Source organism: Suricata suricatta, chromosome 3 (genome assembly GCF_006229205.1).
Source record: "Suricata suricatta isolate VVHF042 chromosome 3, meerkat_22Aug2017_6uvM2_HiC, whole genome shotgun sequence".
Lineage (NCBI taxonomy): Eukaryota > Metazoa > Chordata > Mammalia > Carnivora > Herpestidae > Suricata > Suricata suricatta.
In genome coordinates this window covers 163,109,662-163,137,362 of record NC_043702.1, presented here as the reverse complement: position 1 = coordinate 163,137,362, position 27,701 = coordinate 163,109,662, and the positions used below count along the sequence as shown (strand labels likewise).

Genomic DNA, 27,701 nt, shown 5'->3' with positions numbered 1-27,701 from the left:
GGGGAAGGAAAGGAAGGTGAGTTCTAATCCTACCAGTGACACTCTCGCTTTGGGTAATTATTTAAAAATCTAGGATCCCATTTCCAATAAGATTAGATAGTTGCACTAGAGGATTCTAGGGTCTCCACCAAGTTTTTAAATCTATAATATTTGAATGTTTAATAATCGTGTAAAAGTTGAAACAAGGACTTTCAAAGTTTACAGCTACTGTACAAACAGAAGCCTACTTTCAGTTTGAGACTAAGATTCCACATCTTCTAGAATAAATTTCAGCCTTCTGTAAAGTTCACAGAACCCATCTTAGCAAATGCTTTCTTCCTATGTTGGTTCAGATCTCCCCTCTTTCTCCAGTTTGGTAACAAAATGAAATTCAAAGTTGCTTACAATCACACTCTTAAGAATAAAACTACATCTCTAAAATGAGGGCAAAATATGAGCGAGGAGAGACGGGGCTGCTGGGAGAACGAGAGATCAAGAATGAACGAGAAAGAGGGACACAGACCATAATGTGGGGAGCAGCAGTGATTCGGGGTGCAACTGAACTTCCAACTGCTTCCCTGTAGCGAGACAGTGTTCTCTGACAGAAGAAATCATGCGAAATCACACTAGAAACTTTTCCTAGAACTGAGTTCTTGGTGGAATTTATCAAGTAGATCTTTACTGAACATAAAACTCAAAACCAGACATTTTACATATAGCCACTTCTGCTCTTCATTCTTTTATAAAAAGTCCAGGACATACAGACAACATTCAGTAGTCTAATAAGGTTCATATGAACACAGAATTTTGTCTGTTTTATTCATTGATGTACCTTCCCATGCTTAGAACAATGCCCGGCACATAGTAGGTACTTAATAAATATATTATCAAATATGTGAATAAATGTCAACTGTAGTCCCATAAGAATATTTCTGCAAGGGGACAAATTTGTATCATCAGGAAATGTAGCTATCTGGTGATCTGATGTGATATGAAAGTAAAGCTTAGAAAATGCAGGAGTGAATTGTTAGTGTGCCCCAGGCTAATGATTCCTAAATCTGGCTCCTTAAAAATAGAGATTCCCAGACTCAGCCCTAGACCCACTAACGCAATCTCAAAGTATATGTCTAATTTTTAAAAGTTCTTATACCCATAAATCAAATGTATGAGAATTATAGTCTTAGAAAAATATCAACAGCTGCAAGGCAGACAATTCAGTGTTAGGTATTGTGGGTAAAAACAGAGAGGGAAAGTACAGCCATGATTTAAAAGAAATCCCTATAGGGGCTCCTGGGTGGTTCAGTCAGTTAAGCCTTGGACTTCAGTTCAGGTCATGATCTCTTGGTCGTGAGTTCAAGCCCTATGTCGGGCTCTGAGTTGTCAGCACAGAGCCTGCTTTGGATTCTGTGTCTCCCTCTCTCTCTGTCCCTCCCCCACTTGTGTTCTGTCTCTTATAAATAAATAAATGTAAAAAATACTAATAAATAGAAAAATAAAAGATCCATATGTTATAGATACCAAGGATGTAGGAATAAAGTTTTTATTTTTTGGAATAATTCAAGAGCTTGAATTCTATTTTTGCCAAATGTACCTAAGGAACATATTAAATGTGACCAGTGTGACTAAGGAACTAAATGTTTAATTTTACTTAATTTTAACTAGTTTAAATTTGAGTTTAAATAGTCACACGTGGCTAAGGACTATTACATTAAACAGTTTAGTTCTAAGTAATTTTAGCTGCACCAATAATTGAAAAAAGTGTCAAAGTTCATAAATGGAGCAAAAAGAAAATATTTCATAAAAAATATTGAGATAGGATCATTAAATGTGATCTTTTAAAATGGCAAAGACTTAAAAATCACACCACAAGACAGAATATGAACATATTAGTAAGCAAAAACAACTTATAAATTATTTTAAAAGTATACATATTGAAAAATTTCTACAGATTGAATTCCCCCCTCCATCATTTCATTGTTATTGACCAAGGCAACCTAATCACTTTGGTTTCAGAGCCCCCCAGTCTACAAAGAATAAAATCAAAAGTAAGAGAGAAAACATTTTCCCACATATGAGATATCATTATGAAGAAACATATACGCATCCTGCAGACATTTAACCTCATGTTCAATACTCATATTTACAATGAAAATAAATGTACTCATTGAAATCTTATTAAAGATTTAATCTGAGTCCCTTACCCAATTATAATCTTGTGAGGTAATCTGCAATTTCTCACCAGCCATCTTTGACAATACAATCCCCTTTAGCATCACAATTTACTATGAAAAGGGACTTTGTGTATTTTTTCTAATAGAAGGAAATTTAACACAAAAGACTAGTTATCTGAATTCAATTTCCATCTAAATGTCTGAAATGCAATATAAAATATACTGTTCAATAAGTAAATACCAAATAGTAAACTCATTGTAGGTAATGGTTATAATGTATATTTATAGTTGCTGGCGAAGTATTAAAACGCCAAGAGTTAACATTTCAACATATATTTGAGATTAACAAGCTGAATAAAACATGTTAAAAAACTAATAAACCTAGCTTTTATGAACTCTTTAAATAAAATAAAACAGAAACAATGTATAAAAAACTATACTGGGAAAACTAATCTATCTGAAAGCAAAATCCAGAGGAAAAAAATACTTACAATTCAAGTTTACCATCAACTGAATAGGATTTTTAAAATGTAATAAATACTACCCTCCCTACAAATTTCAACAATTTTCCATTTAACTTATATATTATAGTAATTCAGGCTGAACTATGATAAAGTCTGAAAGGGTTTGGGAATATATATTTATTTGTAATATTCCTCCCATACAAAATTTACGGGGTAAACAAAATACTTATTATTTTTCATAAAAAGCTGTTAGAACAGCAGTTACAAACCTTTAAAGTTCTAACTTGTTGAAGAAACATAAGTTGTTTAATTAAGACATATGTATGCTAAAGGAAAGTAGAAAACCTCTATCATTCTCCAAGTTTTAGCTCAAGAAAGAGCTTCAGAAGAAACTTGAAGGAGGTCAGGACAAAGGGAGCCTGTAAATTCTGGTGCGAATCTTCATCTTGGTAATTCCAACGATCCCTTCATTTTTATTTTAAATCTTATAAAATTAATACATTGATATATATCCAGTATACAAAGTGTTTTCACCGTACAGACATAAATGAATCATTCAAAAATCATACAAAATTTTGACATGTTTTTAAAAATTCATTTAAGTTAAACTCTACATGTACCATTTTTTGTACCCTGCCTTTTCTCTCATATCATACTGACTTGAAAGTCTTTCAACAGAATTATAAAATCCATAATTTTATTCATTGAACACATACTTACAAAGTTCCTTCTATGTGCACACAGAGTATTTAATAGTTACATAATATTCCATTGTATTAATAGACCATAATTCCCTTAACCATTTCCCTCATGACTGGTATTTAGAACATCCATGTAAATGACTCAGGTGTAATTCCAGGAGCACTTGATTCTCCCTGCTTCAGAATTCTGACCGTATGCTCATATTATCAAAATTCTTATAATCTGCCTATATCATTTTTTAGGTTCTATACATCCTAGATCAAAGTTAAACCTAAATTTTATCGTTTTGTCTTAACTAATTATCACCACCTAGTGGCCAAAAAAGGAATCCCATCCCTGTAGAAAAGGAACAAAGTCAAAAGATCTGGGTTCTAGTCCCAACTCGATTTTATGTTAGCTAATAACCTGTTTGAATTTTAGTTTAACATCTGAAATGAGAATAATAATTTCCTGTTTTACCTATCACAAGGCTCAAAAGGGATTTTGTGCATGAAAACAACCTTATAATTTAAACACTATCTAAAAATAAAACATTATGATGTATAATAACAGCAATTTAAAAACTGTCAAGTGTAATATAAATGCCAAAAATTTTAGTAGTATTACTACTATGTATACTTTTAAAGCACAACAGTACACCTGGGAAAAATTATACACCTTTCTCTATTTTGATTTCTCACATTCTACAGAAACATAGGAAATGAGTTTTAGACAGATATTAACAGAGAGACAGAATCCAGTACTATGAATTTGCTTACATTCCACACAATAGACACTCCCCACCTGTTAATAAAATAAAAAGAATACAGGATAATCTAGCATTATTAATAATTTTCTCAGGATATAAGATTTGATCTAGGGCTTATTAACAACTAAATTGTCAACAATCAGAAAGTGATTTAAAGTCACTATTTTCATGCCTGTCTTTCCCCTAACTTGCATCATACCCTCTGTGGAATCATGTGCGGTATAAATATATAAAATTAAATAAATAATTTCTTTTTACGTTTACTCATTTATTTTTGAGAGAGAGCCCTCCAGAGTGCGTGAGTGAGTGTGGGGGAGGGGCAGAGAGACTGGGGGACAGAATCTTGAGCAGATTCTGCACTAGTGTGAGGCCTGGTCAAGATTCTCTCTCCCTCACCCCTCTTCCCACTCCTGTGCTAGCTCTCTCTTTCTCTAAAATAAAAATAAAATAAAATAAAGCAATATATTTCCACTGATGATGAGAAAAACAAGAATTTGCTTTCATGGCTGACATTTGCACTTGACTATAATGTCCTCAAGTACAATCTTATTCATCTTTTGCAAACTGGTATAGCCACTCTGGAAAACAGTGTGGAGGTTCCTCAAAAAATTAAAAAGAGAGCTACCCTACGATCCAGCAATAGCACTGCTAGGGATACAGGAGTGCTGGTTCATAGGGGCACATATACCCAATGTTCATAGCAGCGCTTTCAACAATAGTCAAGTCATGGAAGGAGCCTAAATGTCCATCACCTGATGAGTGGATCAAGAAGACGTGGTTTATATATACAATGGAGTATTACATGGCAACAAGAAAGAATGAAATCCAACCATTTGCAGCAACATGGATGGAACTGGAGGGTATTATATGGAGTGAAATAAGTCAGTTAGAGAAAGACAGATACATGTTTTCACTCATATGTGGATCTTGAGAAACTTAACAGAAGACCATGGGGACAAGGAAGGAGAATAATAGTTTCAAACAGAGAGGGAGGCAAACCATAAGAGACTCTTAAATACAGAGAACTGAGGGTGGATGGGGGTTGGAGGAGGGGGAAATGGGCGATGGGCATTGAGGAGGGCACTGGTTGGGATGAGCACTGGGTGATGTATGTAAGCGATGAACCATGGGAATCTACCCCCAGAACCAAAAGCACACTGTACACACTGTATGTTAGCCAAGTTGACAATAAATGATATTAAAAAATATAATCTTATTCACCTTCATGGTCCCTAAATCTTGAAACTGTGTGTTAGTCGCCATCATTTCCTTGCATTTACTGCTGTTCTCCTGGCCTTCAGACCGGCCAAACGTCCATGGCGTAATCAGCATAAGCGTTGGGAAATGATCACATCATTCTCTGATTCTCAGTCGATAATCCTAGGGGACTGGAATGCGTTCTAAACTAGTAGTTTCTGAGAGATTCTGATACGCGCCTCTCTATCTACCAGTCATAGTTTTGTTTATTCTTTAAAACTCAGTTGGAGTCATCTCTTCTAAGAAGTGGTCCCTAACTCCCCTCCCGAAGATTCACTTGTTCTTGCCTTGCTGCTCACGTTGTACCTTGGGTGCACTTTTGCAGCACACTGCATTAGAACACCTTACTTCTGCACCTTCCTCATCAGCCTCTGGAAGTTTTGATAGTTTTCACATGGTACTCCAAGACTTAAATATTTTAACAATCCAGAGATGAATTTTAGTATGAAAAGTACCGTTTTTGACCTGGTCAAGCTAGGTAGAATACCCAAAAATAGTTGGAAAATATACATTGTAAAAGTAATTGTTTTTAAAACTAAGCTTCATATAATAAAATATCACAAATCAAAATAAAATCAGACACAGAAGAGGCTCCTGCCTACTCAAACATAGAGAACAGTGCTGTTTTACAAAGCTTCCACTGGTTGTAGTTGTAATCTCAGAGATAAGGGCTCCATGAGCACATATTATATATTAAATCAGAAATGTTATCACATGTTAAACAAAATCAATAAGGATAACAATATTTTCAACTATTATCTCCAGGTTTTTCCTTTTGAATGTTAAAAGCTTCTAAATCTTCCTTTTACAATGAGTTAAAAAAAAAAAGCAACCTCACTGTGGTGCATTATGTTCGTGTGGATTAAAAATTGGTCAGAATCTTAAATGCATTTGTCTTTGACTTCTCACTGAACCCTTCCCTCATTAATGTGTTATAAGTAGCACTTAAATCTTACTTCGTTTAAAATGTACTATCACAGATACTGCAAAAGCACCAGAACCAGCTCAAAGTTATTAAGCAGTAACTTCCTTTTAAATAATGTATGAAAAAGCAGGAAGCCCAGCATGCACCTCACGGGCCTGGAGGAAGCAGTGAGCAGTCTACAGGTCTCCAAGGGGCAGCAGTGACCTATTAGGGCCCTTCGGCTCTTGGAGTGACCGTGGCATAAAGACTATTTAATAACAGCAAGAAAACTGTCTCAAAATTATATGCCAGACACACTTTAAGTATTTAACTCGAATTGACTAATTCCATGATCACAAATCTGTAAGATAGGGACTATCATCACCACCGAGGCACAGAGGTTAAGGAGATCCCATGCCTACAAAGCAGTGAGTCTAGGATGAGAAGCTAACCCATTACAGCTTACAAGAGAGGAGGTGATATAACGGATGCTTTGTCCTAGTGTAAGAAGTCAAGGGTCATGTGGATTTGGGGGCACATGTTTAATGCTATAGACTGTAATTGAAGATTTGTGTTCACTGACTAGTTAAATAACAATACGGGTAACAAGAACAAAGCACCTTGCATATGTAGTCTGTGGTCGCTTTCACATCGCAAGCCAGGAAAAAGGCTTTATGGAAGTCAATCAGCTCATCTCAGAAATTCTAAAAAAAAATATCTTTCTTTCCCTGCTTTTTTATTTTCAAAAAATAATATATAACTGTTATATACAACATTTTAATATGGCTTTGTCATAAATTTCAAATCTTATAATTGTGTAATGTAATAATCTACAAAGCTTCTAAAAATTTTTTGTTGGTACAGATTCAATGGTGTTTTGATAAAATACTGACCATAGTACTGATGGCTTTATAAATAAGACTTTTCTTTTTGAGAGAGAGAGAGTGCATGAGTGGGGGAGAGGGGGAAGAGGGAGAAAGAATCGTAAGCAGTCTCCACACTCAGCACAGAGCCTGATGCGGGGCTCAACCCCACAACCCTGGGATTGTGACCTCAGGGGAAGTCAAGAGTCAGATGCTCAGCCAAGCTACCCAAGGCCCCTACATAAGACTATACTCTAACAAGGTTCTCTCGGTACTTCAGAAAATATTAAAATCTCCATGATATGGTAAAAAGAAAGCAAAATAAGTTCTAGATGAATCAAAGAACTATGGGTAAAAAATGAATCACACTATAGAAAACCAGTAGAAAATCTATTTGACTATTTATCCAAGTTCTAGAGACTTTCTAAAACTGAAACATTATTTGGAAAAAATTTATAGAAGGAAAGACTTGTAGACAACTAAGAAAAGAAAAACCTTCCTGTGTTAGCAGAAAACAAACAGAAGGAGAAGGAGAATAATAAATTAAGTACAAATTAATTACGACTTTTCGTTTACTTATTTTTAGCAAATATTTTTCAAGACAATATTTTTCAGGGACGATGCAATTAAGACAGACATTCTAACAGGGGTGGGAGAAGTATCAGTTGGCACAATTTTTTGGTGTGAAAGGAATTTGACAATATGTATTAAAAGTCTTTTAAAAATGTTCATATGCTTTCACTCATATGTAGACCAGGAGAAACTTAACAGAGGACCATGGGGGAGGGGAAGGGAAAAAATAGTTAAAAAGAGGGAGGGAGGCAAACCACAAGAGACTTTTAAATACTGAAGGAACTGAGGGTTGATGTGGGGTGGGGAGAGGGGAAAATGGGTGATGGGCACAGAGGAGGGCTCTTGTTGGGATAAGCACTCAGTGTTACATGGAAACCAACTTGACAAAAAACTATATTAAAAATAAATTTTAAAAAATGTTCAGTTAAATTGAATGGGAGAATCATGGGCTTTGAAGTGAAGTAAACTCCAGATCCAACTTTTTTCTTTAAAAAAGTTTGTTCATTTATTTTGAGATAGAGTGGAAGCATGAGGGGTAGAGAGGGAATAAGAGAATCCCCAGCCGGCTTGCACCATCAGCGCAGAGCCGGATGTGGGGCTGGAACACTGAACTGCGAGATCATGACCTGAGCTGAAGTTAGATGCTTAACTGACTGAGCCACCCAGGCGCCCCAAGTCAAAGTTCCTATTAGTTCTCTGACCTTACAACAGTCCCCCCGGTCTCTTTTCAGAGAGGAGTAAGACGAAGTAGCCGATGGATGTGGGGAAGGGAGAGGGTAGGGACGGAAGGAGACATGCAGACGGCAGTTACAGGTCAAAGCGAAAGAATCTTTAGCTCATATACATTACGAATACTAATTAGAATATTTTTAGTTTTTTATGTATGAAGATTTTGCGATTTTTATCTTACAGCAATTTCTTATCCTAATCTTTTCTTTTCCCACTGTCATCACATTGCTTTGGAATCTCGTTACCTTATAACGATAAATCCAGTAATTGGGTTTCACGAACACAGCTTCGCGTCTGTTCGCTTAACCTTCTTGCCAGGTTAGTTTTCCTGACACACAGTTCTAATGAGCTGTATGACTCAGACCTTCTTTGATCATGCCTCACCAATCATCCCCCGAATAAAGGATAGAAAGGGGACCGGAAAGAATCTGAGAGCCTTGAATGCGCCAACTATTTTACAAACACCAATCCAGGAAAATAGATGTCATATTGTTACTCCCGCTGCACGCGAGGCGGCAGAAATGCAGTGTAGGTAGTATGCGGTGGTGACAAGGCAGAGGTCAGATTTGACCCTACATCTGCCACATACCATCCCGCTGTGCAGTCTCTTGGCTGAGCTAGAAGAGTCAACAAGGCACTTTCGTCAGACAACAAACTTTCTGCTAACGCCGTCTGACGTCCAGACAGATAAGAACAAGTGCTACTTTTTGTACTTCATATCATTCTCCATGCCTAGACCCCCACACTACAGTAGCTAAAAGTTTATTTATGGGGGCATCTCAAATCTCAAATGCCACCACTGCCTTCCTATTAATTCTTGAATAGCCTCAAATACAGAAGATCTCTGAATTCCTGTGGTACTTACTTACTTAAATCAGCAATTCACTGACCAGGTCTTAAGCATTTCCTTTGTGCCAGGAATAGTGATGGGTCCTGGGAAGAAGTAGGAAAATACACATGACCATTCTCTTTGAAGAGCCGTCAGGATACATTGCTTTAGGGCACTCATCACAGACGTGCAGGCATTATAGCGATCACGGAATGATCATGGCTCTTCCAGGTTGCTAACATTTGTAAAACAGATCCTTTTTATTGATCTGTGTGTCTCTGTGAGCATCTAACATTGCCTGGCACACAGCAGGAACTTTGAAAATATTTGCTAAATGACTGAATGACAGACTTAGTCATACATTCCCACATTTGGATTCTGTTTTGTAACTGTTCTATAATTTACCCCTACAGTGAGTTGGGTGCCCTTCCTCCTGGTCTTCCCAGCACTCCCATTATGTTTTAAAACAAACCTTATTTATTTTTGAGAGAGAGAGAGAAAGAAAAAGAGCACACAGTGAGGGAGGCGCAGAGAGAGAGGGAGACAGAGGAACCTAAGCAGGCTGTGCACGGGCTCACATTCATGAAGCACGAGATCACGACCTGAGCCAAAGCTGCAGGCTTCATCGGCTGAGCCACCCAGGCGCCCCCGTTATGTTTTATATTCAGGTGTTGAAACTGAGGACCAGGAAGGTGACGTTATTGGGCTGGAGGGCTCACTGCTTTTAACGAACAAAACTGGAAGTTGAAGACAAGGCAGAAGACAATGGATTTTATTCATCATATTAACTACCTCTCAAGTCAATGACTAGTTCAGTACTTTAATAAATGCAAAGGCAGTTTATTAATTTACCAAACTTTGTCTACCCAAGATCCCAATGTGCATTTTAAGGCTAGTCAGAATATGACGGAGATAGCTCATTTGCTTTATGGTTTCATCATTAAACACAAGTCATTTTAAATTGAATAGTTGTATTTGAAAATAAAACTCCTTCACCAAAACATATTCTGTAACATCCACATTCTACCCAATCTCATTTTCCTATATATTATAGAAATAGAGATTTTAATAGTTTATGTATTTGGTGATTATGGAAAAAGAAAAGGGCATGAAGTGGAATAAACATCTTATATAAAAGCAATATTATATCCTCTTGGGGAGAGAGGTTGCTGAAGACATGTTTAGTGAAAGTTTATAAATGCCTTATTCCTATGATACTAACTCTGAAGGGTTTGCTTTTCATGAATTTATATTTTGATGGTATACCCTAATCATGGTAACAGCAGTGTAAACATATTTATAAAACTTAAGCTAATTAAAATGTTTTCAAAACTGAAATGAATAGTCTCTTAACTAAATATTAAATATGGATCTTTCAAATTATTTTATTATTAAAAATGAAATGAATTAAAGTTTCAGGAGCTGTTAATTTTAGTATTTTTGAAACCTTCTATATGTAAACTCTTATTTGAAACAATGAACAGGTCAAGTGACATACTGGTGTTTCTAAATAATATTCCAAGTTCAATGTATATAAATAGACAAAAGTGAAAGAAATTTACCAACATTTAAAGGTCTTACCTACTAATATTCTATTCTTCATGATGCCATTTTTTACTTCATCATCAATCAAATCCGTAAGCACTTTACACATTACATTGATTGATTCAAGGTGTTCTGGGCAGTCATTAGAGATTTTAAATCTGTCAAACCATACATTGGTGGTTCTTCCTCTCATAGGAGTATACGGCCTGTTTAAAACCAGAAAAAAAAAAAAAAAGGAAAAGGGAATGTTACTAAAAATGGACATTTCAATTTTTTTTAAATTTTTTTAAAATGTTTTATTTATTTTTGATACAGAGACAGAGCATGAGAGGGGGAGGGGCAGAGAGAGGAGACACAGAACCTGAAGCAGGCTCCAGGCTCTCAGCTAGCTGTCAGCACAGAGCCCAACACGGGGCTCGAACCCACGAACATGAGATCTCACCTGAGCCGAAGTCGGAGGCTCAACCGACTGAGCCATCCAGGTGCCCCGACATTTCAATTTTTAAAATACTAGTGTGTTGGATAATTTCAATTTCCTCCAACTTTTAAAAGTTAAAGAATTCATATGAAAAGCAGCCTCAGGCATATTGCATTAACTTGCCTATACTTATACTGATTCCGTTAACATTCACTAATGCCAACTCATCATCTTTCCTTATTCTCTCCATCTTTTCAGATAAATTCTTCAGAAAATTCCCATGAAAGAAGAAATTATATACATACTATATAATCATAAAATTAACATATATAGTGTGCATTTGTATATTTTCTTCTGCTCAATGTAAATGACTGATTAATCAGCTCTACTATTTTTTTAAATTTGTTTTGATTTGCTTTAGGCCCTTCTCCCAGGCTGCCGTAATATAGGATCGTTATTTTAGTATTCATAGCTAACTGAATAATGCTTATCTCTGCAAAAAGTTTAATACTTCAAGAGTGAAAAAAAAGATTAACCAAAATGCTTCTAAAAAGTGGCTACTTTATAGCACTTAAGTATGAAAGATGAGTTAATAACTTAAGAGTTTTCTTGATCACACACAGATCATCCTTAGAATGGGGGCTCATTTTTTTAAAATCAAGAGTTAGAATTTTATTTATTTTTGTCTTCTTAGGAAACTTGAAATCAGAGTTTAATGGGGTACAAGTAATCTTTGGAAGCATATTATCATACAGGTATTCCATACTGTTTGCATCACTTGGGGCTCAAGTTGGGTGCCTTGCTGGACTTAATGTTTTATGTGAGAAGATACTCTCGATTGGGTGTTCTGTTGAAGAAAACTGATCTTACATGATGCTTTATATTTACATATAAGGCGGGATGGTTACAGTATTAGTGAATCTCAACTTATTCATTGTATATTCATACTCTGGAATGTTCTGTTAAAGTGAGCGAGTGTGTGTGTGTGTGTGTGTGTGTGTGTGTATGTCGAGGATTTCCAAAGATTGTGTTTTAACCAGTTACAGTGGGGTCAAGGGTTCCTGTGTTCATGTCCTATGTTGGTAAATGTAAATGAAGGGGAAGAAAACAATGTTAGATGTCCCTCTAAAGTTACCCAAGGCTCTATAAGATAAACTGGAAATGAAGGTTTTCCAAAGATGAGAGATAGAAGGGTTCAATGAAAGAAACTGTTTTCCATTCAGCAAACTGTGCTTCTTCCTTTCATGACAGTGAAAATGGGATTTATGGTCCACGCAAGAAAGCCTAGAAAACACAACCAGTGCTACAAAGACCCATCACAGGGACACCTGGGTGGCTCAGTTGGTTAAGCATCTGACTCTTGATTTTAGCTGAGGTCATGACCTCACAGTTTTTTAGTCTGAGACCTGTGTTAGATTGTGCATTGACAGTGTGGAGCCTGCTTGGGAATCTCTCTCTCGCCCTCTCTATCTGTCCCTGCTCCAGTTTAAGGGCACACATGTGTGTGCTCTCTCTCTCAAGAGTTAACTTAAAAAAAATAAAGTACCCATCATAATTTCAAAGAAATCTAAACCAATGATGATCACAGACACAAAATTCCGCCTATTTTTACTACTTTGCCATCTCAGACTTAGTGGTTTACTCTCACCCTCCAAAGTGAGTGAAATAAAAGTATGAAATGTACAGGTAGAGCAAAAATGGAGGACTGAAAGATACCAACTGAGACCTGTATGTTCTTTAGTGAAAACCCAAGTAGAACCTCAGTAAACCCTAAATGCTGGTTAGCGTCAATTCTATTCTCTCCTCCACTGGATCAAACGGACACCCCCATCTGGGTGACACCCACTCTTTGGGACCAATGGGTGGTACTGAAGAGAACGAAATTATTATTTCTGTACTGATCATACCACTCCAAAATAAATGGACATCCACTTTCGATGCCTGGGAATCAAGATTATATTTGGAAAGTTTCTCAGAGAAACTGAAAGCAATCTAAAAACAAGGGCTCATCTACAAAGGATCTTGTTAATTTACGAATACAGAAGAATGTTACAAACATTACGTTGTGATACACTATCTAAAATTTGAATGTATACTTTGGGTATCCCTCTAAGACAGCACATAAAAACCTACATTTTTCTCTTAGTTTATGAAGGTATATTGTATTTTACAAATACAGGAAAGTATACGTGTGTGCTGTTTTGATGTTTTTCATATAAATCTTATGGATTCTGTAAGCCTTCCTTTTGTTAAAAAACAAAACACAACTAAAATTTCTAGGTCTCCTGATTTAAGAGGCTCCTTCCAATCCATAGGGGTTTACATATGGAATTCAAAATTTTCTCCCATGATTTTTGTTTTCATTTTAATATTTAAGTCTTGAAATTTCCTGCAATTTATTTCATATATGAAGTGCCATAAGGGTTCAAGTTCATTTTCTCCTATTCAATAATCGATTGTTTCTGTATTACTACTACTAAAAAATAAAAAAATGTTCCACAAAGGTGAAATCCCATTTTTGCCATATATCTCTCTCATGCTAGGTTCCGTGAGAATTAAGCCCTGATGCCTGACATTGAGTTATGCAGTTACTCTCTATCATCAAACCCAGGCTCTTTTTCAGACTTGCCCTGCCTATTTTCAGGCATCTATTCTTTCTCACTTATCTAAGAAATTAATCAAATATTTAGTAACTTTTAAGATGATTTCAAATATTCCTTAAAAGTCCTTGTGGGATTTTAACTAGTACTGCATTATTGCATGGGAATTAACATTTTATGACCTAAATCTGAGATGGGGGAGGTTTGTGCTGCCTGAGCTCTTCCCGCAATCTGCCACATTCATACAGGGCTTCTCTTGCATTGTTCTCCAGGTTTTCAGTGGGTCCACAGGAGATAAAATTTTGCATCAGATTTCTACTAGGACTCCAACGGAACCTACCATCTCCCTCATTCTTGCAGGCCTTCTGACCTCTGACGCCGCTTAGCTCGAGAGGTAAAAAAATTGGTATCAGAAGGGGAGAGAACACAGAATGCAGCCCCACCTCCCATCTCCCAGAATCCCTTCCTCAGGATTAACTTTCTCAAAGCACTCTGAAAATGAAAACAGGTGCTTTCTACTAGTGTGGATGTCAGTGTCGGACAAAATGATATCCCAAACTGTACTCAATTTGTCATCTAGTGTGGATGTCAGTGTCGGACAAAATGATATCCCAAACTGTACTCAATTTGTCATCAAAATCAGTGTTCTGAATGAAAAATGAATATACAACACTCATTTTAAAGCTTGACTTAGACTGTTACTCTCTTGAATTATTTCTACTTCACTTTTCATTTTATTCTGCTATTTCTCTAAGTATCTATTTGTCTGTATAAATACTTAAATAAGAATGATATCATAGGCTAAAATCTGAATCATCCTGGGAACTCAGCCATTAACAGAAAAAAATGACACTTAACTTTTTCTCTTTGACAGGCCCTCCTTAATCAGAGATAGAGGGAGGAATCCCAATGCAAATTTCACCAATACAGTGCTTTACTCTCTCGATTCTCGAAGAGAATTACAATTTGTTGGAAGGAGAGGATTCCAACTTAAAGAGATAAATAATAATTTAGAACTTTTTTGTTAAGAAAATGCTATTAAAATTCATAATGATATTAATGTTAGAATAACCTTTATTTTATTAAAAAAAATTTTTAATGTTATTTTTGAGAGACTGCGTGAGCAGGGGAGGGTCAGAGAGAGAAGGAGGGAGATACAGAATCTGAAGCAGGCTCCAGGCTCTGAGCTAGCTGTCAGCACAGAGCCCGACGCGGGGCTCTAACCCACGAACGTGAGATCTGACCTGAGCCGAAGTCGGAGGCTTAACCGACTGAGCCACCCAGGCACCCCAAGAGATTGTTTTTTGAAACAGCTAAACAAATGGGCACATATGTTATATCCATTCACCTTTTCCCTCAAATAAATCGCTTTATTAGCTGGTATAAGACAGCTCAGGCATTACCACAATAAATAAATATGCTCGGCAAAGAACATCTGTGTGGCTACTAAATCAATCAATCAATCAATCAATCAAACACACTGTAATGTATGAAGCTGGAATAAGATGTCCAAGGTTAAAAAACGAAAGGGTTGACATTCAGCTTGATACCAAGTTCCATTTTGATCTGTGTTCTCTAAAAGTCATAAAATCAAAAGGTCATTCATAACCTTTAAGATAACACCGCCTGGCCCCTGTCTTCCTGTGTGTCACTTCACAGCACTTCGGCAGCAATCACCAGGACCAGTCACACTGCGTTCTGGGCTTTCCTCTGGAGAGTCAGCCTCATTGTTCATCCGGACAGAGGCTTTGCATCTGATATTCCCTCCACCTGGAATGCTCTGTGCCACATTTTGGCATGGTGGACTCCCACTGATCAGTTAGGTCTCAGCTCAACTGTCCCCTCCTCAGGGAAGCCTTCTTTGACCCTACAATTTAAAGTGCACCCCCCTTCCATCCTGCAATACACGTGCACGTGCGTGCATACACACACACCCCTTCTCTCTATTCCATTATCCTATTTAATGGTCTTAACAGAATTTATCACTATTTGAAATTTTTATAGTTAGTTGCTCTTTTATTTCCCATTTATCTTTTTCACAGCAACTCCCTCAGTGCTAAGAACAACCATTTGTTGAATAGTGGATGTCAATAATCATTTGTGCCAGTTGGGTATAATTTGGGTTAGCTAGAAATAAGAGAATACCTAAAATCAGTTAATTTTGCTCTGAGTATCTTGTAACTTTCATTCTTGTAAAATCCATATTGTGATTTCCAGTAAAAGGTCAATTTTTTCCTTTGTTGCATAAAAAAACACACCATGTTTCTAAGAAAAGTTTTTACATACTAATGGGTATTTAAATGTACTATTTAAAATAATTACCAAAGAAGTAAAACTATTTCTTCAAAATAGCTGTTTTGAGTAGGGTTCCTTATCAGTGAAGCATACATCAAGTTCAGATCTACTGGTATCAGGAGAGTGATCTCCTTAATACTGGGCTTCAGACAGGAATCGAGTCTCAAGCGAGAGAGTAAAAATGAATCCATTGTTATCTATACCTCCCTGTTTGGGAATACATTTAATAAAAAATATAAACATATGCTTCACTGGAAAAATAGTAATCAAAAAGTAGAAGCACTATGCAAATCTTATTATTTTTAGAATTTTTCAAAACACTGAGAGCAATTTATATCATCATATAAGTTATTAACTGGCTTGTTAAAAAACTGTTTTATTTTTAAGATGGAAATTCTAATAGTAAGCCCCAAACCAAGAAAACCTCTAATTACAAATACAACTAAAGTGTGTTACAGAACAAAAATCTTTATTGGGCACTTCAATTAAATAGTCCAAATTAATAATGAAAAAAATGAAGCAATATTTTCCATTTAAATCAACACAGCAAGTTAATTGCTGACTTTTACTTAATATGCCCCTAACTTAGCTGATTAAAAACATCTATTAAATAGGGTTGAGGATAAGGAATACGTTATAGTCAAAATGGCATTTTACAATTTAACCAAAACATACTGACATGCTGTAATAGACCACAACTTGGTAAATATAATAAACTATTGTTCTCCTCTCAAGCTCTTTAAAATATGCATCACTGTTGAACACAGAAATTGTGTTTTGATAGGGTTTCCAAGGTACATAAATGAAATACATATTAGAGGCATAAAAAGGAGAGGAGATAAAGGAAATATATGATTGTAAGCTTCTTACATTTCATGTAAAGTGGTAAGAATCTAGGTAAAAGGTTTGGTATGTATCATGTAACCCCTAGAGCAATCAGGAAAAATAAAAATAGATAAATAAAATGGACTATTAAAAAATTAAAATTATCCATAAAGAAGATGGCACAGGGAAAAAGAGAATCAAAAACCATAGACTTAAATTCAAACATTATCAATAATTACATTAAATGTAAATGGCCTAAACAAATCACTTAGAATAGAGAAACTATCACATTGGTTAGAGAGGAAAAACAAAGCTCAAAAACATGTCTGTAAGTAACCCACTTTAAATATGGATGTTTAAAAGAGATTAAAAAAAAGACATATTATACTATTGCTTGTGAGTACATAAAAATACATTTTATTTTAGTTATCTTGTTTTTGTATCCTACTGTCTTCCTAAATTCACTTATCATTTAGTAGATTCTTTAGGATTTCTATGTAAATAGCCATATCATCTGAGAATACAGGGAGTGTTATTTTTCCTCTTTGACTTTATTCTTTTTGCCTTATTGTACATGTTTGAACACCCATACAGTGTTGAACAGAATCAAGGACCTCCTTCCTGTGTAATCTTAGAGGGGAAGATTCAGTATTTCACCATTAAGTATGATGTTTGTTACAAGCTTTTTTCTATGCAACTTTTATTATGCTGAGGAAATTTTATTCTTTGCCTATTAGCTGAGAATTTTCTTTCTAAGTTGGTTAAATGCTTTTTCTGTATCCTTTAAGATAAACATGTTTTTTAATCTTTCATTTTGTTAACACAGTGATTACACTGATGCATTTTCAAATGTCAAACCAACCTTTTGTTCCTGGGATAAGCCCCATCCGGTCATAATGTATTATCCATTTTATATATAGCTGCATTTGATTTGCCAGTGTTATTTAAATTAAATTAAGGAATTTTATATGTTCATGAGGGATATTGATTTGTAGTTTTCTTTTCCTTAATGTGTTTGCAGAATTTTGTTGTCAGAGTTACAATGGTCTCTTAATACGTGTTACAAAATGCTCCTGTTTCCTGAGTTTGTGTTATTTCTTCCTTCAATGTTCAAGAAAACTTATTAGTGGAATTATCTGGACCTGAAGGTTTCTTCTTTGTGAAGGTTCTGATAATGAATTCCATTTTTTTATAAGAGTATTCAGACTTTTATTTTTGTTTCAGTTTTGATCATTTGTGTTTCTCATGGAATTTGTATTCTTTTCTCTAATTGTTCAACTTTACTGCCATAAAGTAAATTGTTTAGGATAGTTCCTTTCATTGCCTTTAGAATTTGTATTGATATCCTTTATTTCATTTCATATTTAGAAATTTTGTTAATATCCAAATGTTTTAGAGTATTCTAGTTATTTTATTTTTGTTGATTTCCAATTTCATTCCATTCCTGTCACAGAAAATATTCTGTATAATTTCAGCCTTTTGATACTTATTGGTACTTATATTATGGTCTTGCTTCCATATAATCTTATAGTGACTGTCTTACAAGCATTTTTGTAGAGTTCTATAATGTCAATGTTCAAGGTGGTTATAGTAATAATTAAATTTTATATCCACTTAGCCATTATTTTCCTAAGCTGCTCTATTATATCCTGAAAAACATTAAAATCTCCAACCAAGATTATAGATTAATCTATTTCTCCCTTTAGTTCTGTCAGTTATAAGCAATATTATTAAGTACATGCCCATGTAGGATTATTGTCTTCTTCCTTAATAACTACTTCTAGCTTATAAATGCTCATTTTAAAAAATATTGAAGTATACTTTATTTAATAATAATATCGTATGTAACCTTCCCAATGTTTGTTTATTTAGCTATCTTTTCCCCTCCTCTTACTTTCTTTTGATTAGTGTTTTTTTCCAAACTTAGTGTCTCAAAAATTAGTATCTCAATAATCTTAAGCACATGATTAATAAAGACATTTAAAAAAGTTATGTCCTGCAAAACTGTTTTTAAAAATCCATTTCAATTTAACATACATTTTCCAAAGTAACAGCTCTCAAATTCTGATGCAGAAAAACTACAGAGAGAGTCAGGTCACACCCAAAAATCTGCTTCAGTCTTCAGAAGTGGGAAGGAAGATTCTGTAATCTGTTTTCCCCCACCAATGTGCTAGTATACTTGAGTACAAATGGTTGGCAGACACTTTACATCTACCTATATTAGAAGTAGTGCTTCTTAAAATGCAAATTATGATCTCTATCTCCTACCTACTCAATCAGAATCTAAAAGGTCGTAACCTAAAAATCCACATTTTAATAACTGCCCAGATGATTCTTATTGTGGACAATATATTTTAAAAACAACTGCCTTCTAGCTTAAACTTCCAATCTTCAAATTAACTGTAAAGTTTAAAAAAAATCCTAATTAGCTGCTAACTCATGAACATCAGGCCAGGATGCTAAATTTAAAATGCCCCAAACAAAACACATTTGCATGTTCAATCACTGCATATACCATGTTCTCACAGATTCCCTACCTTAACATCGCCACCTTCTCCTTTCCCCTAATTTTCAATTTTTCCCAGTCTGTTCTCTGTGAATTTCTCTTGAACTGACTGCTGTTACATTTCCCCTACAGTGAACCTTGTTTAGGCTTTTATGATTGCTAGACCAGTGGATCTCACCTTTAGCTGCATACGAGAATCAGAGATGAAGCTTTTAAAAATCTTTCTGCTTTGGCCACATCCCAAACCAAGTAAATCAAACTCTCCAGGGGTAACAACCAGATGAAGTTGCAGATAAAATACAGGACACCAATTAAATTTTAATTTCAGATAAACAATAAATACTTTTTTAGTAAAGTATGTCCCAGATATTGTGTCTTTATTTGCTAAAGAAATCTGGCAACCTCACACTCTAGCCTCTGTAATACTTTAATTGCTGACATGTATGTACAGGATCAGCCAGTAAAATATATAACCTATTGTGAGTTGGAGTTTAAAAACTCCAAGGAGTGCCTGGATGGCTCAGTCAGTTGAGTATCTGACTTTGGCTCAGGTCATGATCTCCTGGTTTGTGGGTTCAAGCCCCAAATCAGGCTCTGTGCGGACACCTCAGAGCCTAAGCCTGCTTCGGATTCTGTGTCTCCCTCTCTCTGCCCCTCCTTGCTCATGCTCTGTCTCTCTCTCTCTCTCAAGAATAAACATTAAAAAATGTTTTTAATTAAAAATGTATTTTTTTAATTCTGAAAGCTATGGCTGTAGACCAGGGGTCAGCAAACTTTTTCTGTAAAAGCCATACAGTAAATACTTTAGGCTCCCTGGACCATACAATCTCTTTGGCAACTACTGAACTCTGCTTTGTAGCACAAAAGTAACCATAGATAATACGTTAATGAGAGTGTGGCTGTATTCCAATAAAACTTTATTTATAAAAATTGGTGGTTGGCTATATTTAACCCACAAGCAGTAGTTTGCTGATTCTATTCTAAATCATCAGATATTATTTTTCTCAGCTTTACAGCACCTGGAAATTTGAACAGTATGAAAATAAAACTCATGTGTATGAAAATAAAATTGCTAACCCTGCAAACTCAAATAGTCTTTGAAAATACAATCCAGAAACACAGGCCTGGAAATTTCTTCAAGGATGATCAGTAACTAATTCTTTGGATAATATTTCTAAATCCTGCCACAAAGATATCATAGACTACAATTAATAACATTTATTGAGTACTTATGTCAGACATAATGTTAAGGAATTTACATATATATTCAATAATATCATATATCCTCACAATAACAGTTATTACCTCCATTTTGCACTTAAGGAAACTGGGACACCATTAGGGAAGTAAAATACCTTGTTCAAGATCTTAGAGCATTAAGTAGAAAAATCTAGATTCAAACATAGGTCTGCTGAATCCAAAGATCAGATTCTTAACTACTATACCACAATAATTCCATCTATCCTTAATAGCCTCCTTATTTTTGGATATTTCTCTAACCTACTGGTCTAACACTGCAGCAAAAATCTGAGTATTACATTACTGGTTCTTATCTACCCTGCATAAAATCTGAAGGGAACTAAAATTCAAAAAATTAATGACTTTTTAGAGGATTTTAGAGATCTAGTCCAATCTGGTCATTTTAGACATGTGAAAATTAAGACCCAGAACTGATGAATTCTTCACTGATGACCTTAACAATTTTATTTTAAATAGGAATTAGATGACATATTTCTAAAAGTCTTCACTTTTCCTCCTTAACTTAACTAGTACTTAATTAGTACTCTGTTCCTGTTTTGATACTTCTCTATATTTTTCTTTTGAGTCTGCTATCTTTTAAGAGGCTGTTAAATTATAAAGTAGGTATCATTGTAAAGATAACAATTTTGTGATCAAGAAAAAAATATTTAAAGGATCCTGAGTGGGGGCACCTGGGAGGCTCAGTTGATTGAGCCTGATTCTTGATTCCAGCTCACATCATGGTCTCGTGGTTCAGGAGATCTAGCCCTGTATCAGGCTCTACGCTGACAGTGCAAAGCCTGCTAGGGATTCTTTCTCTCTTCCCTCTGCCTCATCTTGCTCATGCTCTCTGTCTCTCTCTCCCAAAATAAATAAACTTAAAAAAATAAAGAAAAAAAGAATTTTGACTATATAAGGAAAAAATCACATAGCTCTCTATATTTTATCTAAACACATTAGGTTAGTAACAGCTAAGCTGCATTAGTGATATTGAAAACACTATTTGATAACTGACAACCCTTAAAGACCCTTAGTAATAAAATTACAATGTTTTTAATATAAATTAATACTAGTGTTAGTCGAAATGGGTATCCTGATACACTGCTGGTAATATTGCAAATTGTCCATTCATGGAAAACAATTTAGGAAAGCTAATCCCCTAACCAAAAAGAATTGGCTTTAAGGTCTCTGAGTACTTTCTAGGAATTTTTCCTAAAGGAGAATAAAAAATAGGGTCAATAGGTATGCATAGTGATAAACTGAGGACAAAAATGTAAACAGTCTAGAACAGAATAAAATTTAAAGAATATTCTATAGCTATTAAAACAGTTTTCTGTATTTTAACAAGAAATTGTTAGAGGTGAAAATCATCAAATAGTTTTAAATGAACAAAAGGCAGAATTTACCGTTGTATGTTTAGTATAAACTCACATTTGCAAAACTAAAGAAACAGACTATGGTTATTAAAGACAGGAAGATAGTCTTAGCAGTGGCCATCTATTTTTTATAATATTTGTGCTTTACTCAAGTTTTACTTTTAGTTATGAAAATGCAAAAGGTTTCCAAAATGTCGTTTCTCTAGGACAAAATTTTATGAACTGTTTTATATACAATCACCAGTAATAGTTCCAGAATCGGAGGGCATTAGGACTGGACACAGTGGACAGTCTGGAAAAGACATACCAAAAAGAGGCCGGATTGGGAACAGGAGTCAAAATACATAACTACCAAACATAATTTAATGGGGAAAAACTAAGAAATGATAATTTGTGGGACAGAAGAGTAAGTCTAAAAATATGAAAATGCTTAAGATTACATTTTATTCACCATGAAATTAGGAAAGCATCATCACCAATTTCAATACCAGAGAGTAAAATATTATTGAATTGTAAACACTATCTGGTGTCTTAACTACCTACACCTCCATACAATGCCTTTAATGCTTATGTACTTATGTAAAAATAATCTTGAAATACATTAAAACAGAAGGAAAATGGCATGAACCAAAACTGCAGTGAGACAGAAGATGAACTCAGATTGCAAAATCCTCAGTCAATAGAGATATGGTTCACGCCTGAAAATTAAAATTAAAATTTGTTAAAATAAATAAAGTTTCTAATTGCTCTGGGAGTTTGGGACAACTAGAATTAAAATTGAATTAGAACTGCTGATATCTGCACTATTGATGGAACAAAAGAAAACTGATTTCACAGTAATGTTGAAACAGATTTTCTAATATGATAAAATGTTGAACCAGTTCCTGCCAGTAAATCTTGCTTGTTATAAGAGCCCTTCTGACATTTAGTAGTAGATCACAAAGTCAAAAGTGTTGGAGTCACTGGTAATCCTTGATCAGTGACATTTGATTTCCAACGCAGAAAAGGACCAATGAAATATAGCAGAGCTACACAATGTACAACTTGCCAAATATTTCAATAAAATAACTTTGCGAGGTTGGTTGAGGGTTCTGGTATTTATGACTGAAAGCAATAAACATTTTTCACACACAGACTTACCTGATTTTTATAGTGATAGCAAATTAAATGGCATTACTATCCTTAATTATATATGTCTCATTTCACTGTTTTCTCTGATGCCTCTCATCAAGAATAGGGGTCTGAAATGTAACACTCCACAATGCAGATATATATACTCTTTCTGAACTTATTTGAAAAGCTCCTGAATTCCTTAATAGGAAATTGCAAAAAATTGCATTTTATTGTGAGGCTTTTATTTCTTCATCTTAGGGATCCTAGAACTAGTGAAAAAAGGGAAGCAAAACTTCATAAGTCCATGCTCTGAAGAGTAAATTTTGAAAAGTAGTGGAATTTTGTATTTAATGTTTCTGACCTTGAGTAATTAAATCTAAAAATAAAGAAAGCCTAGTACATAAAGCCAGTTCTTTGGTACAACCTCAACTTCTTTTTGTATTGATTCAAAGACAATGATGCCATTCATACTTTAAGTACCTCAGATATTTGTTTTTCTAAAATACAAACAGCTGATCACACTGCAACATTATTTGTTGCTGACGGACCAAGATACTAATCATCTGGCATGTGTGGAACAGAGGTGTAATTAGCGCAGGGTCTCTCGACCCATCGCCCCTGGGGTCTGGGCTGGCCGACGCGCTGTCCCGTGCAGTGTCGGGTGCTCAGCAGCAACCCTGGCCTCTACCCGGGAGAGGCTGGTGGCCTCTTACAGTGTCCCCTCCAGCCAGCTGTGGCCACCAAAAACGTCTTCCAACATTACAAGTGTTCTCCGAGGGAGGCTCATCCTTGCTAGAGAATGAAGAATTTAAATCACTTCATTGTTTTAATAGAAGAAATCTTACAAGGTCAAGAGCTCTTAAGTCATGAGAAATTTAGGTAAAAGGGATGATTTGATCTAGAACAGTTGCCCCTAACATACTATAAATGCATGGGAACTCCTTTTAAAAGTCTAAAATTACTGTCCAAAATAGTAGCTCCTAGACACATATACCTAGAGAGCATTTAAAAATGTAGCTAATGTAACCAGCTACTGAACTTTTATGTTTATTTAATATAATTTTTTATTTAAGTATAATTAACATACCATGTTATATTCATTTCAGGTACACAACATGATTCAACAACTCTGCACATTACTCACCATCTGTTGTCAAACGTTATTATAACATTATTGACGTTATTCCCTATGTTGTGCTTTTCATCTCTGTGATTCATTTTATAAATGGAAATTTGTATCTCTTAATCCCATTTATCTATGTCACCCACCCCTCGCCCCCCTCCCCTCTGTATTTAAGAGTCTGTTTTTTGGTTTCTTTGCTCTTTTTTTAAATATTTACTTATTTATTTTGAGAGAGAAAGAGAGAAGAGAGAGCGTGTGCATGAACATGGGAGATACTGGGGGGGAGGGACAGGGAGAGAGAATCCCAACCATGCTCCATGTTCAGCACAAAGCCCAGGGCTGGGCTCAGTCCCACCACCATGAGATCATTACAACCTGAGCTGGTATCAGTCAACTGACTGGGCGATCCAGGTGCCCCCTGTTTGTTTTGTTCTACATAGAAGTGAAATCAGTATTTGTCTTTCTCTGACTTATTTCACTTAGCATAACACCCTCTAGGTCCATCCATGTTGTTGCAAATGGCAAGACTGTGTTCTTTTTTATGGCTGAGCAATATTTGTGTGTGTGTGTGTGTGTGTGTCTGTGTGTGTGTGTGTCTGTGTACACACATCTCTATCCGTTGATCTACTGAGGGCACCTAGGTTGCTTCCACATCTTGGCTATTGTAAATGATGCTGCAATAATAAACAGGGGCACCTATATCTTTTCAAAGATTTGAGTGATTATTTAATGTAAATTTAATTAATTGGTCAGCATCCAAATTGACATGTGTGTCCAGGTAAAATACACATCAGATTTCAAGGATTCAGAATGAACAAAAGAATGCAAATTATCATTTTAATAATTTTATAGTGATTACATGTTGAAATGATAACATTCTGGATGTAATGGATTGAATAAAATGTTATTAAAATTAATTTACTTATTTATTTTTTTCTTTTTCTAATGTGGTACCAAGAAAATTTAAATTTACATATGTAGCTCATAATACATGTCCTGGGTAGTATGGTCTAAAATGTTTGATGATCTGTTCCATTATGCACTTGACTATGAAGGTACAGAATATCAAAAAGTTACTATGAATTCAGTGAAACATTTCAGTTATTTTATATTTTACGTAAACACAACAGCACCCACAAACAATACTTAGAGAACATTGATATTTTGGGATTCTCAGAAATATTTCTGGCCTAAAGTCTGAGATACACTGATTTGTAACATATATCAAAACTCATGCTGATATAAATTCATAAGCTGAAAAGCACTGATTCAAGAATCTGTCTCCAATGATCTTCCATTCAATTTTATCAATTATGCTTATATTTAGGCTGAAATGAGCTTGTCTTTCTTGCCCCCACAGGAATACCATTGTCTTTTTTCTTCCCAATGTCACTACAAACCAATACCAAATAACAAGCTCTTTTGAAATTTCAAATACCTTCAATTTACAGCACAAAAACAACTCTTGGTCATTAGGTCTTTTTTTTTTTTTTAATCTCTATTCATTTTGAGAGAGAGAGGGAAAGGGTGGGAGGGAGAGAGAAAAAGGGGGGAGGGAGAGGGAGAGGGAGAGGGAGAGAGGGAGAGAGAGAGAGAGCATCCCAAGCATGCTTCATGCTGTCAGTGGAGAGCCCAATGTGGGACTTGATCTTACAAACATGAGATCATGACTTGAGCTGAATCAAGAGTAGGATGCTCAAACAACTGAGCCACCCAGGTGCCCTGGTCATTAGGCCTTCCATTTGCACTATCAAACTACTAAACTCCTCTAAAATTATATTAAAATATCTTCTTTTGAATCTTAAGATTTGTAACAAAATTATCCTTATATTGTTCTACCATTTTCAATTCTATCAACAACTCAGTTGATAAGTAAAATCTTGATTGCATTCAAAAAGGTCCTTGACCTTCTGGTTCTGATTCTCCTTAACACTAAGTTAACAGAAAAATAAAAATCACATTTGCATAAGCACACAATGTCATTAATAAGAATAAATCAAGAACAGATAATGAGAAATCAGTGGCTCGTATGGCTCAGCACATTATTTTGCTTACCCAAAAAAGTAGTTATAAACCTCAGTTTAAAGCATGTGCTCAGGATAAAAGCTAATGAACATACAAATTTAATAATTATAAAAAGCAGTTTGACTTCAAAATTATACCAATCTCATGACTGTGCATTTTGTTAAACACATCCACAGGCTGCACAATCTATTTATTAAGTAGTCAATTCCACGTTCCTATTCTGGTTTACTGATTCGAAGAGCTTAACATTGTTTCCAAATCCTTTTAAGTGTAGCAACAATGTCACAAAACCCTTTTCCAAAGATTATGAACTGTGGCATAACTAAATTATTATTATTTCTTTTGGGGGTAAATGAAGGGAAAAAGAATCTGAAAGACAGCAATCTGTAGAACTTCAGGAAGCAGAGTTTGGGAGACTGTTCTTTAGGGCAAAGTTTAAGTTCAAAGCTCCAGGGAATGCTTTACAAAGGGAATATATTACTTGTCTGGCAAAACTTGGCTGAATCATAAACTTGAAAAAAAATAGTTCTGGAAAAAAGGTACTCTGATTTGAAATACTTTAAATACACAACTAAATTTAAAGAACATTTAGCTGGTACATTTATTTATATACATTTTATGCCACAGTTATACAGAGCAGGGAGATAAATTCCTGCATACCTGGGCGGAGCTGTTGGATAAATAATTTTTATGTGCTGGAACGTTAAATCTTGATTTAAAACCTGCTTGATCCATGTTCTCATTCCTTGTCCAGAATCACCTGATGGATCACAAAATGTAGGTTAAGGTAAACCATTCTGACAACACAGTGTATTTAAAAGCAGTCTATGATTTTCATATCACACAGAGGCTGCAACAAGGAATACAAAAATCTCCATAAATAAAAATATCAGCACAGAAACCAATTTACCAACATGAATTACTTGGTAAGGCATCAACAGCTAAAAATAATTTAGATTATTTTACTCCTGATTTCACCCACTGATCACTTTATGCGTTTTAAGTTTCTCCTTTGTTTAAGAGTATAATAGAAACAAATACATAAAGTAGTTTTTCTATAAAAAATTCTTTCTGTACCTGATTTTAAACACTGTCATTTTTTATCCTACTCTTAAAAATAGCAAATTTCTAAAGTGCATATAAACGTTTGTAGTTGGAATAACCTAAAACAAGTTTCTTGGTTAAAATAAAAGATCTATCAAAAGAGATATTTAGCACTTTTTTTTTTAATTTTTTTTAATGTTTTATTAATTTTTGATACAGGAGAGACAGAGCATGAGAGGGGAAGGGTCAGAGAGAGAAGGAGACACAGAACTGGAAGCAGGCTCCAGGCTCTGAGCTAGCTGTCAGCACAGAGCCTGACGCGGGGCTCGAACCCATGAACGTGAGATCTGACCTGAGCCGAAGCCGGAGGCTT

General features: G+C 35.2%; 1 protein-coding gene across 2 annotated transcripts in view; it reads right to left on the bottom strand.

Moving 5' to 3' along the window:
• The window catches only part of LYPLAL1 (lysophospholipase like 1), a 37,850-nt gene that overhangs the window by 4,464 nt on the left and 5,685 nt on the right, over positions 1 to 27,701 (bottom strand). For both annotated transcript variants that reach the window (XM_029933180.1, XM_029933181.1), the window contains exons 2-3: positions 26,945 to 27,044; positions 10,801 to 10,970 (exon numbers count right to left, since the gene is read on the bottom strand). In XM_029933180.1, the coding sequence (XP_029789040.1) occupies positions 10,801 to 10,970; positions 26,945 to 27,044 (270 nt within the window). The remainder of the gene's footprint in view (positions 1 to 10,800; positions 10,971 to 26,944; positions 27,045 to 27,701) is intronic.